At 39.6% G+C, this 12,243-nt stretch overlaps 2 protein-coding genes across 2 annotated transcripts; both read left to right on the top strand.

The window, feature by feature from the left end:
- The first annotated feature begins 181 nt into the window (after window positions 1-181).
- On the top strand, window positions 182-2,486 carry LOC120188502 (UDP-glucose:glycoprotein glucosyltransferase-like). The gene is made up of 8 exons (XM_039191912.1): window positions 182-289; window positions 344-474; window positions 627-715; window positions 814-1,159; window positions 1,594-1,660; window positions 1,803-1,861; window positions 1,954-2,005; window positions 2,481-2,486. The coding sequence occupies exons 1-8, from the start codon at window positions 287-289 to the stop codon at window positions 2,484-2,486; spliced, it is 753 nt and encodes a 250-aa protein (XP_039047843.1). The 5' UTR covers window positions 182-286.
- A 67-nt stretch (window positions 2,487-2,553) lies between these two features.
- On the top strand, window positions 2,554-3,806 carry LOC120188492 (UDP-glucose:glycoprotein glucosyltransferase-like). The gene is made up of 6 exons (XM_039191903.1): window positions 2,554-2,588; window positions 2,684-2,837; window positions 2,928-3,068; window positions 3,204-3,247; window positions 3,332-3,445; window positions 3,530-3,806. The coding sequence occupies exons 2-5, from the start codon at window positions 2,694-2,696 to the stop codon at window positions 3,387-3,389; spliced, it is 387 nt and encodes a 128-aa protein (XP_039047834.1). The 5' UTR covers window positions 2,554-2,588; window positions 2,684-2,693; the 3' UTR covers window positions 3,390-3,445; window positions 3,530-3,806.
- The last annotated feature ends 8,437 nt before the right edge of the window (window positions 3,807-12,243 follow it).

Genomic DNA, 12,243 nt, shown 5'->3' with positions numbered 1-12,243 from the left:
CTAGCGTTCAAATTGCATTACTAAAAATTAAATTAATCATTTTTTCTTTAATAGTTTACCGAAATCAAATTCTTCGTTTCAAAATTCTAAAAATACATTTGATGTTTCCATGCAATAATGATAAAGCCGCCAATAAAAGACGCGATCTTTTTTCTTTTATTTTGTTCCTTCTTGAAGTCATTCAATTACAAAATTTTTAGGAAAACATTATAAACATTTACTTTTGTGGCAGAGTTCCCTTGTTGATCTTCCATCGAAGAACTATTACAGATATGTGATCCCAACCATGGTATGCATCTCACTTTAGAATTCACTCAAATTTGAGGACTCAAAAACCTTGCAGGAAGACTTTAGCAGCACTGATTACACAGTAAGTGGACCAAAAGTCTTTTTCGCAAATATGCCATTGTCCAAAACACTTGCAATGAACCTGGATGTTCCTGAGCCATGGCTTGTGGAGCCTGTCATTGCTGTGTATGCTTCTTCCTTATTATTAACACCATGATTTCTTTGTCTATTGCCTTTCCTATATATTCCTTACGAGATGTTGAAGACTTGCAACATCTTGTACCTTACTGCATTGACTAATCTCTCTCATTCTCTCTGTGTGAATATAAATACTTCAGTCATGACCTGGACAATATTTTGCTTGAGAACCTGGGTGACACCAGGACATTACATGCAGTTTTTGAACTTGAAGCTCTTGTTCTGACTGGTGAGTTTGTTTTTGTTTGGAAATAATGTAAAAAAATTAACCTAACTAGAGTAGTGAGATACTCTGTACATTTTCTTAGACTTTTGTGCGTAATTTAGGTCATTGTGCCGAGAAGGATCGTGATCCTCCCAGAGGTCTTCAGCTAATTCTTGGAACAAAGAATACACCTCATTTGGTTGATACTATTGTGATGGCCAACTTGGGTTATTGGCAGATGAAAGTATCTCCTGGAGTTTGGTACATGCAACTTGCTCCAGGCAGAAGTTCTGAGTTGTATCTTTTCAGAGATGGTGATAATGGGAATCAAGAGAAATCTTTGTCAAAGCGAATTACCATAAATGATTTGAGGGGTAAAGTTGTCCATCTTGAAGTAGTGGAGAAAAAGGGAAAAGAGAAAGAAAATTGTTTATTTCATCTGATGATGACAACCGTTCGAAAGAAAAGGTGAGCTTTTTCTTTTTGTTTGAAATGTAATTTGCAATCTTTTTGTGCTCATGGATGACTGAGGTATCTTTGTGGATACCTAGCAGGGACGTAAGGCTGGAACTCAAACATTCTCAAATGGGCTTCTGGTTTTATTCGTGGCAGCGAGAAATCAAAAAAGAGTCGTGACGGTTTGGTGGTGAGCCTCCCCCCTGTAAATCTATGTTCATATCGTGTTGTGTTATACTTCACCTTAAATTAGGATTAATTGTTGCAAGAAATGGATATAAATATGAAGCTGTGAGAGGGGATCAAAATAAGACAAAAGATGATATAAGAAAAGGAAAAATGAATGTCCCTTAAACCATGGTCAAAATAAGCTACCATTGTAGTTGTGGGAGGGAGCATATAAGCTGCTTAGGTTTTTTTCCGCTGATATTAGTTTCTGGGTGCAGCTGTAGTATGGACTTTATTATTCTAGTCCTCACCTTAACAGTAGCAACACTGAGGTCTAATAATATGGTAAGCAGATCAAAATTGTACATAGCAGTAGTATGTAAATATGTTTACCATTCAGAACCCCCATTACAGTTGAAAGATGAGCAGCATTTAGTTTTATATTTTAAGATCTTTCATTCTTGGTTCTCCTTATGGTATGATTCAGTTGCCGGCACGGCTTTGCTTGCCTTATTGTTTGTTATTTATATTCAATTTCTTCCTAAGGTACTGGAATCACTTATTCATTTTCCTCCCTCGGGATCATGGAAAGGGTGGTCGACCTGGAAAAACAATCAACATTTTTTCAATTTCTTCAGGACATTTGAAAGTGTTCAAGTCCACGCTCTTGGTTTGTCAAGTTTTCAGCATGTACATGGTTGTTTTCTTGGGCTTAACTCCATTATTTCTCTTCCAGGTTGTAGTTTACATGCGTCACTTCAATTAAAACTTATTTTTGTCTCCTTGCTTGTGTTTTGTCTCCTTTCTAACTTTAACCAGTTATCATGACAATGAAGTTGAGGAAACTATTGAGTAAATGCTATCGGTTGCAGTTTGTGTGGGATGACTGTTTTGAAAATACTTTTCAGTCTGAAACATTATTTGGATGGAGTAAAAGAATTGACATATTGCACCCTTATGTTGTATTATAATAGTACTTCTGCTCTTGCTGAAGTTAAAATATTGTAATCTATAAAGCTCGTAATATAAGCTCTTCCACACATTCAAAAAGTTCAATTATCTGCCTGTGAAACGGCAACATTCTTGTTATATTCACTTTACTAATCCTCAATCACTTTTCTAACCCACAATCATTTTTTAACTTCTCTTTGATTTCCATTTGCAGATATGAACGCTTCCTTAAAATTATGATTTTAAGTGTTTTAAAGAATACCAATCGTCCAGCGAAATTCTGGTTCACAAGGAACTACTCGTCTCCTCAGTTCAAGGTTGTATATAACTTTTTGGCATTCTTTTCGTCTTTGTCTAGCACTTTTTCCCCCTGTTAGTACATGTCTAATGCACGTTTGCTTTCGGGTTATGCAGGATGGTTCCACATATGGCTCAGGAATATGGCTTTGACTATGAACTAATCACCTACAAATGGCCTACGTGGCTGCACAAGCAGGCAGAAAAGCAGCGAATTATTTGGGCATACAAGATTTTGTTCCTTGATGTTATATTTCCCATTTCATTGGAAAAGGTTTTTCTCCCCTTCTCCGGTTCTTGTTAGAAATCTGTTCTCTTCTATCGCTTTTGTTTCCCAATTTCATGCATGAAAATGCATTTGCAGGTTATATTTGTTGACGCCGATCAAGTTGTGAGGGCGGATATAGGAGAACTCTATGACATGGATATAAAGGGAAGACCTCTTGCGTATACTCCTTTTTGCAATAACAATAAGGACATGGATGGATATCGATTTTGGAGACAAGTAATGTGCTACCATCCCTGCACTCTCCGCAAAATTGTCCTTTTCCTCAGTCTGCTTCATTTCTTTTTATCACCTGAAAACGATAACTATAATAAAACTGTTTTATAATTACGCCCTCCCCACTTCTCCTTACAGGGATTCTGGAAAGAGCATTTGCGTGGCAGACCATACCATATTAGGTTTGTGATCACTATCAAATTGTATAACAGTAAACTTCTTTCCTTGTTAACATAACAAAGGCTTAACGAGTCGTACTTCTACAGTGCATTGTATGTGGTTGACTTGGTGAAGTTCCGTGAGACAGCAGCTGGTGATAATTAAGAGTCTTTTATGAAAGTCTTAGCAAAGATCCGAACAGTCTATCCAATCTGGATCAGGCAAGTTAAATCCGTTACATCGTCACCGATATTTTTGCTTAATATATATATACAATATTCAAATAACAATCATTACTATTTCAGGATCTTCCAAACTATGCTCAGCATACAGTACCAGTCTTCTCATTACCCCAAGAATGGTTGTGGTGTGAATCTTGATGTGGTAATGCCACCAAATCGAAGGCTAAGACCATCGATCTTTGCAACAATCCAATGACAAAAGAACCAAAACTTCAGGTATTCTATAATCGTACATTACTCTATATTTATACCCCAGTGATTCTTATAATGTTCATACCACTTTCCTTTTACATTGCATCACTTTTTGATCATCTATATCATACGTCAATGCTCTGGGTGCTAGAAGAACAGTTTTGGAGTGGACAGATCTGATAATAAATCCCGATCGAGCAACTTCATTATCACCATCATCACCATCGTCCGAGACTTCGTCTAGTGACCAATCATCGGATGATCTAGAATCCAAGGCAGAGTTATAAAACATTTGGATTTGGAAAAAAAAAAACTAGTTCTTGATACTCGATTTTGCCGCTGGAAATTGGTTACCATTTTCTGAAACCAAAGACCATTATAATATATCCTGAGCTGAAACCAGGATGAAAAGTAGAAACTTCCAATCTATAGACTGATACTGTAACAACCCGAGAAAAAAAAATTATTAAATCGGTGTAATTTGGTGAAATTTAGTGGCTAAATTAAAATTTATGAAAATTTATAGGCCATTTTAGAAATTGAAAGAAATTCAGGGACCAAACCCTGAATTCCACCAAGGAGTGTCGGCAGCGACAGCAGGCTTGTATTATAAGCGTGTTTTCTGATTGAAATCAGAAAACACATGTTTTATTTACTTAAAATTCTTCCTCCCGTACCTCTACTTTCAAGCTTAATTCCGACGTCGTCCGACTTCCAATCGAAAAATTGAAACCACCATCGTGTTCATCGTCGACCCGTGATCAAAACCCAGTAAACCAATTATAGCGAAGCGCTGCCAAACGACGTGAATTTCGAGTCAAAGTCTCGATGTTTTCTTAGCACCACCGCCGGGAAAATCTTAAATTCATCTCCGATCGTTGATCGGTTTTCGACACCTCCCGCACCAACGTGTTCCTGTTGTCGTTCCGAGTCTGACGGTGTCGTCCTTGTCTCCGTAGGCGGCGGCGCGTGTGGGAGGTGGAGCGGTCAAAGTTTCGATCGAAGTGAAATCGAGCTCTCCACCGTTCAAAAATTTGAACTGATGTTGGTAAGTGACTCAAAATCGCTTAAAATAATTTTTAGAATTTTTTTTCAGGAATTTTTGGAGTCCGAAAGACCCTTCACGCGCCCCCACGCGTGGGGGAGTTCCAAATTAATGAGTGGTGTTATGACCGGTTTGACCGGTTCGAACCGGGTTGACCAGTCTGACCCGATCCAGTGACATTCTGGGAATTTTTGTGAAAAAGGTGACATTCTAGGAATTTTTGTAAAAAAAGTGACATTCTGGGAATTTTTGTGAAAAAATGACAATTTGGGAATTTTCGAATGTGGACTATTGAACCCCTTTGACCACAACTTTGACCGGCTTTAAACGGCCATTAAACGACCTTTGATTTTGTTCGAGTATACATATTCTGACATTTTTCGACGTGCCAAATCCTTTCCGAAGTCATTTTTGCCAAATTCGAACCCGAAGGCATCCAAATCATCAGTCAAACCCGTTGACTTTGATTTTGACCAAGAATTTGAATTTTTAAAAAGTCATACTTTATGTTTTTCAACGTCCTGATTCCGATTCCGCAATCCGTTTGGTCAAATTCAGACTCGAAATCCTCCAAATTGATAATAAAAACCGGAAAATGCTTATATACTTAAGAATTTAGCTTTGAACAGTTAAGTAAGACTTGGGCTGATAAATTATTATTGTTTGAAGGTACAAGAGACTCTCCGGATCGTTCGACAGCTCGACCCAGCTCTTCTAGATCAGTTAAACCACGTGTGCCAGTATTCACCCGTAAGATTCATAAATTTTATGATTTTAGAGATTAATTATGTTACCCATTAGTAATATAGTGTTATTATAAATTAGGTTCGAAAACTGTAGCAGAACGTGGTGAGACCAGCAATCAGTAAATCTACTACTTGAACCTATTATCGAGGTGTGTTCCCTAAGTACTATTTAATTGTTTTATCTGTTTTGAAATATGATACATTGAAAGCTATGATTTATTGTTTATTGATGGTTTATGGACAATGACTGATATATGACTATTGGTTTTCATTAATATATGATAACGATGTTTACTGATTTATGGAAATTATGCTCACTGTATAAATAGTATTTTTGAAATACTGATTTTGGGTTGGATTGAATTACGGAGGTATAGCTCTGATCAAGCTGGTAAACCTTACGGACTTAATGGACTCTTGGGTAGGCTCACGAGCCCCAAGATGCTCTATTAGGTTGGCCCTCTTTGCTGTGTGCTTAGAGTAAGCCCTACGGACCTAAGGATACAGGCCCAAAAGCTTATCCTTAGGTAGGCTTCCTTTTTGTTGTGTGCTTAAGGTAGCCCTACGGACGCAGTTCTTGGGAACTACGGTTCCTGTACAGGAGAAGGGATTTAAACTACGATTTTCAAAAGTTAAACTTCATTATGATTTTATGATGATTTCTGAACTATTACTCGGTTATTGTACCTACTATGATTTTATTGTACTATTGGGACACACTGAGCCTAGCTCACTTTTTGAAAATATTTTCCCCCTTTTAGATACTGTTGGTTAGATACCCCAGATCGAGAACTTGGAGAATCAACATATATCTTGATGCACATCTATTTGTAATGCTTTTATATTTCAAGTTGACTTTATTTTGGTAACATGAGCTTTTATTTGAAGTATTTGTTTTAGAAATGAATATTATTAAGCTATTGATAATTGGTTTATAGTGATCCAAATTCTACGACATGTTTTAAAAAATAAATTTTTAACTATTTAGTTTTATATTCATGAGTTAGGTTTTATCGTAATTTATTATATCCTTTTATAAATGTATTTATAATGTGAATTTACATTGATCGAATAAGGGTTTCGGAAAATGTCTTTAAAAATCATGGATGTGATCCGCTATACTTAGTCGAAACGCATAGGCTGGGTCTAGGGGGTGACATTTAATTGGTATCAGAGCTTTTGGTTTTTAAACCTCGGACTGAGTATGAGTCTAAATTGAAATTACGGTTTTGAAATATTTTACAAAACCTGTTGTTAAGGTCATGTCTCAAAGTTTTTACGATTTTAATTGTGTTCGAGACTCCAAGTGTTTATCTAACCCTGAGTTTTATCTTCTGTAGTAAACTAGAGATCTACAAAAATGAGTGCTAGACGTGGACGTCGAACTAGCCGAGGGAGAGGTCGAGTGGCTAGATTTGCAGACCCGATCAACGAGATTCGGGTAGATCCCCCACCTCCGACAGTTGATCTTGCTCCTGCGACCCCGACGAATTTGCCTCCTACCGCTGGTATTGGCATGACTACACCAATCATAGGAGCGACTGATATTGAGTCTGATTCTACCAGAGTTGCACCTGATGAGAATTTTGGTAGACAATTTCTACAGTTGATTCAGGGAGCGGTCAGAGCTGCTGGTGTTGGATCAGATGTGCATATTTCTCAGTCTCTGATTACTAATGGAGTCAGAACTTTTGGAGGACAGATTGATGGACCTTCTACTGAAGCTGAAGATTGGCTCCAGGATACTGAGAGACGCATGGATCAGTTGGGTTTGGACCCAACTAAGAGATATCTGGGTGCAGTTGCGACGTTAGATGGCAATTCCCACACCTGGTGGGAGACAGTTGTCAGTAGTGTTTCGACTGATCGTTTGACCTGTGGTTTCTTTAAGGAGCGCTTTCGGAGCCATTTTCTGGCTCAGAGACGACAGCAGTTCCAGGACCTGGTTCAGGGAGACATGACCGTTTCTGAGTATGAGATCGAGTTCTTGAAGTTGCTAAAATATGGAGTCAGTATGGTACCTACCGAGAGAGATCGATTTCGTAAATTTGCCCTTGGACTCATATACGAGCTGCGTAGACAGATTGTGACCCATCAGGATGAGATTTTTGATGTGCTGGTAGGCAGAGCGAAGGATGCTGAGGAGGTAGAGACATTGGCTCCAGCAAGAGACCGTGTTGATCGAGAGAGGCCTGGGAGATTTTTTGGCCCAAACGAGTTCTCTGTACGTCCTGGAAAGAAGACTCGTACTTCGGGTCCTTTGAGAAGCAATACCAGTTCTAGGCCTGCACCATATTCACCCTCAGTTGTCAGTCGAGGTGGTTCTTCATTATGGCCTCATAGACTCCTTTGTGAGTATTGTGGTAAACGACACACAGGAGAGTGTCGTAAGAAAATGGGGGTATGCTATCAGTGTGGATCCAGTGATCATTTTCGGAGGGATTGTCCACAGTTAGCTTCGTCAGAGCGGACCGCTACCCAGACTCCTGTGCGTTCTCAGACTTCAGTACAGACTCCAACTAGAGGTCGTAATCAGGGAAAGCCTTATGGATCAACATCCAGAGCCGATAGTAGAGCTCGACCCCAGCAGATTCGAGAGCCTGCAGTTTCAGAGGCTAGACAACCAACTTTGATTTATGCCACCAGACGTCAAGATGATAGAGATGAGCCTGAGGTTATTGCAGGTACATTTACTTTTTATTCTATTCCCTACTTTGCATTACTGGACAATAGCTCCACCCACTCATATGTATCGAGCTCAGTATCTCAAAACCTTCAAATTCAGATCGAGAACACTGATAATACTGTTATGGTTACGAGTCCAATAGGACAGGCAGTATTAGTGAATAAAGTATTTCAGCGTTGTCCTCTAGAGGTTCAGGGAGAAATTTTTCTCGCTGATCTTATGGAGCTTCCTTTAGAGGAGTTCGATCTAATTCTTGGGATGGATTGGTTGAATAAACACAAGGTAAATTTAGATTGCGAATACAAGCGTGCTACTCTGAAGACTTCATATGGTCGGACTATTGTGTTAATTGGTGAACGGCGTGGCTATCTCTCCAATATTGTTTCAACTATAGAAATTGATCGTATGATCAGGAAGGGGTATGAGACTTTCATTGCATGTATTCTTAACACTAAAGGTTCCTTGTCCACGATCGAGGAGATTCGTACAGTTAGCGAGTTTTCTGATGTTTTTCCGGAGGAGATGCCTGGGTTACCTCCTAATAGAGAGGTAGAGTTCGAGATTGAGACTTATCCGGGATCTTCACCTATTGTGAGAGCATGACGAGCATTTGAAGATTGTTCTGCGGACATTGAGAGAGCATCGACTATATGCCAAACTAAGCAAGTGTGAGTTTTGGCTTCAAGAAGTGTCGTTTTTGGGGCACATTATTTCTGCTCGAGGTATTCAGGTCGATCCAAGCAAGATCGAGGCTATTGTGAATTGGAAACGACCCAAGAATGTCTCTGAGATCCGTAGTTTTTTGGGCTTGGCTGGATATTATCGACGTTTTGTCGAGGGCTTCTCGATCATTGCTGCTCATTTGACAAAGTTGTTAAGGAAGAACGTGTCGTTTGATTGGGGTGAGGCATAACAGGAGAGCTTTGAGAAATTAAAGGCGGTTTTGACTCAAGCACCAGTGTTGATTCAACCAGAGTCCGGGAAGGATTTTACAGTGTATAGTGATGCTTCACATTCAGGACTTGGATGTGTTCTAATGCAAGAAAGTAAGGTGGTGGCTTATGCGTCCCGTCAACTGCGGCCGCATGAGTGTAATTATCCTACTTATGATTTGGAGTTAGCAGCAGTGATTTTTGCCTTGAAGATTTGGAGACACTATCTTTATGGAGAGAAGTGTTACATTTTCACTGATCATAAGAGCTTAAAGTATCTTCTGACTCAGAAGGAGCTTAATTTGAGATAACGGCGCTGGCTAGAGCTTCTAAAGGATTATGATTGTGTGATTGATTATCACCCTGGTAAAGCTAACATTGTGGCAGATGCTTTGAGTCAAAAGGCGGTATCGGAATTGAGGTCTTTAATGGCCAGGATGAATTTATACGGCGATGACACTTTGTTAGTAGAATTACAAATTAAGCCGACTTTGGTTGATGAAATTAAAGTTAAGCAGCCCCTTGATAGCTCCTTGCTATCTATCTTTGAGCAAGTAGAGCAGGGGACAAGCACAGATTACTCCCTTGATCAGGATAAAGTTTTATGCTTTAAGGGTCGATATTGTGTGCCTGATGATGCTGAGTTGAGGCAAATTATCCTTAATGAGGCTCACAGTAGTCCATATGCTATGCACCCTGGTGGAGATAAGATGTATCGGAATTTGAGGGAGAGGTATCATTGGGTCGGTATGAAGAAGGACATCTCGGATTATGTGGCTAGGTGTTTGACTTGTCAGCAAGTTAAAGCAGAACATCAACATCCATCAGGTTTGTTACAGCCTATCAAGATTCCTGAATAGAAATGGGAGCGTATTACTATGGATTTTGTTACTGGGTTACCAATGACTCATTCGAAAAAGGATTCAGTTTGGGTGATTGTTGACAGACTTACAAAGTCAGCTCACTTCATTCCTGTGCGGGTAAATTATAATTTGGACAAGCTGGCGAGATTGTATATTTCAGAGATTGTCATATTACATGGTGTTCCATTGTCTATTATTTCTGATCGAGATCCGAGATTTACTTCGAGATTTTGGAAGGCGCTACATACAGCTTTGGGAACAAGATTGGATTATAGTACATCCTTTCACCAACAAACTGATGGTCAATCTGAGAGAGTGATTCAGATTTTTGGAGGATATGCTACGGGGTTGCGTAATTGATTTTCATGGTAGTTGGGAGAACTTTTTGCCGTTGGCTGAATTTGCTTACAATAACAGTTATCAGACCAACATTCGTATGGCACCCTACGAAGCACTCTATGGGCGTAAATGTCGCACTCCGATATGTTGGACTGAGTTGCGTGACCGAAAGACTTTGGGACCTGAGTTAATACGCGAGACGGAAGACACAGTGAGATTGATTCGTGACCGTCTGAAAGAGGCATTTGATAGACATAAGTCTTATGCAGATCAAAGGAGGAAAGATATTCAGTTTGAAGTTGGAGATCAGGTCTTTTTAAAAGTATCACCTTGGAAGAAAGTATTGAGATTCGGGCGTAAGGGTAAATTGAGTCCAAGATTTATTGGATCATTTCGTATTTTGAAGAGGTTAGGACCTGTTGCATATCAGCTTGAATTGCTTCATGAGCTCAATCGTATTCAAGATGTCTTTCATGTATCAATGTTGAGGCGATACTGTCCAGATCCGGGTCACATCATTCAGGTTGAAGAGGTAGTGCTAAGACCTGATTTGTCATATGAGGATGAGCCTATTCAGATCTTGGAAAGTGATGAGCGAGTTCTTCGGAATAGACGTATCCCGATGATAAAAGTTCAATGGAGTAACCGAAGCCCCTCTGAAGCTACTTGGGAGACATTGGAGTCAATGGAGGCTCAGTTTCCTCAACTATTCTCATAAGGTAAATTTCGAGGACGAAATTTCTTGTAGAGGGGGAGAATTGTAACAACCCGAGAAAAAAAATTTATTAAATCGGTGTAATTTGGTGAAATTTAGTGGCTAAATTAAAATTTATGAAAACTTATAGGCCATTTTAGAAGTTGAAGGAAATTCATGGACCAAGCCCTGAATTCCACCAAGGAGTGTCGGCAGGCTTGTATTATAAGCATGTTTTCTGATTGAAATCAGAAAACACATGCTTTATTTACTTAAAATTCTTCCTCCCGTATCTCTACTTTCAAGCTCAATTCCGACGTCATCCGACTTCCAATCGAAAAATTGAAACCACCATCGTGTTCATCGTCGACCCGTGATCAAAACCCAGTAAACCAATTATAGCGAAGCGCTGCCAAACGACGTGAATTTCGAGTCAAAGTCTCGATGTTTTTTAGCACCACCGCCGGGAAAATCTTAAATTCATCTCCGATCGTTGATCGGTTTTCGACACCTCCCGCACCATCGTGTTCTTCTTGTTGTCGTTCCGAGTCCGACAGTGTCGTCCTTGTCTCCGTAGGCGGCGGCGCGTGTGGGAGGTGGAGCGGTCAAAGTTTCGATCGAAGTGAAATTGAGCTCTCCACCGTTCAAAAATTTGAACCGAGGTTGGTAAGTGACTCAAAATCGCTTAAAATAATTTTTAGAATTTTTTTCAGGAATTTTTGGAGTCCGGAAGACCCTTCACGTGCCCCCACGCGCCGCCCCTGCACGTGGGGGAGTTCCGAATTGATGAGTGGTGTTATGACCAGTTTGATCGGTCTGAACCCGGGTTGACCGGTCTGACCCGACCCGTTAACCCGACCCAGTGACATTTTGGGAATTTTTGTGAAAAATGTGACATTCTGGGAATTTTTGTGAAAAAATGACAATTTGGGAATTTTCGATGTGGACTAATGAACCCCTTTGACCACAACTTTTACCGGCTTTAAACTGTCATTAAACGACCTTTGATTTTGTTCGAGTATACCTATTCTGACATTTTTCGACGTGCCGAATCCGTTTCCGAAGTCCTTTTTGCCAAATTCGAACCCGAAGGCATCCAAATCATCAGTCAAACCCGTTGACTTTGATTTTAACCAAGAATTTGAATTTTAAAAAGTCATACTTTATGTTTTTCGACGTCCTGATTCCGATTCCGCAATCCGTTTGGTCAAATTCAGACTCGAAATCCTCCAAATTGATAGTAAAACCCGAAAAATGCTTATATACTTAAGAATTTAGCT

The sequence above is a fragment of the Hibiscus syriacus genome, unplaced genomic scaffold, assembly GCF_006381635.1.
Source record: "Hibiscus syriacus cultivar Baekdansim isolate YM2019G1 unplaced genomic scaffold, ASM638163v2 tig00116945_pilon, whole genome shotgun sequence".
In the NCBI taxonomy this organism is placed as follows: Eukaryota; Viridiplantae; Streptophyta; class Magnoliopsida; order Malvales; family Malvaceae; genus Hibiscus; species Hibiscus syriacus.
The sequence above is the reverse complement of the archived record's forward strand: the minus strand, read 5'-3'. Positions and strand labels throughout refer to the sequence as shown.

Coding starts and splice junctions, on each gene's coding strand:
- LOC120188492 (XM_039191903.1), top strand. CDS start 2,694: ATGGCTCAGGAATATGGCTTTGACTATGAACTAATCACCTACAAATGG. Junction 2,838..2,927: donor TTCCCATTTCATTGGAAAAG/GTTTTTCTCCCC, acceptor ATGCATTTGCAG/GTTATATTTGTTGACGCCGA. Junction 3,248..3,331: donor GGCAGACCATACCATATTAG/GTTTGTGATCAC, acceptor GTACTTCTACAG/TGCATTGTATGTGGTTGACT.
- LOC120188502 (XM_039191912.1), top strand. Junction 1,661..1,802: donor CACTGAGGTCTAATAATATG/GTAAGCAGATCA, acceptor GGTATGATTCAG/TTGCCGGCACGGCTTTGCTT. Junction 1,862..1,953: donor ATATTCAATTTCTTCCTAAG/GTACTGGAATCA, acceptor CAATTTCTTCAG/GACATTTGAAAGTGTTCAAG.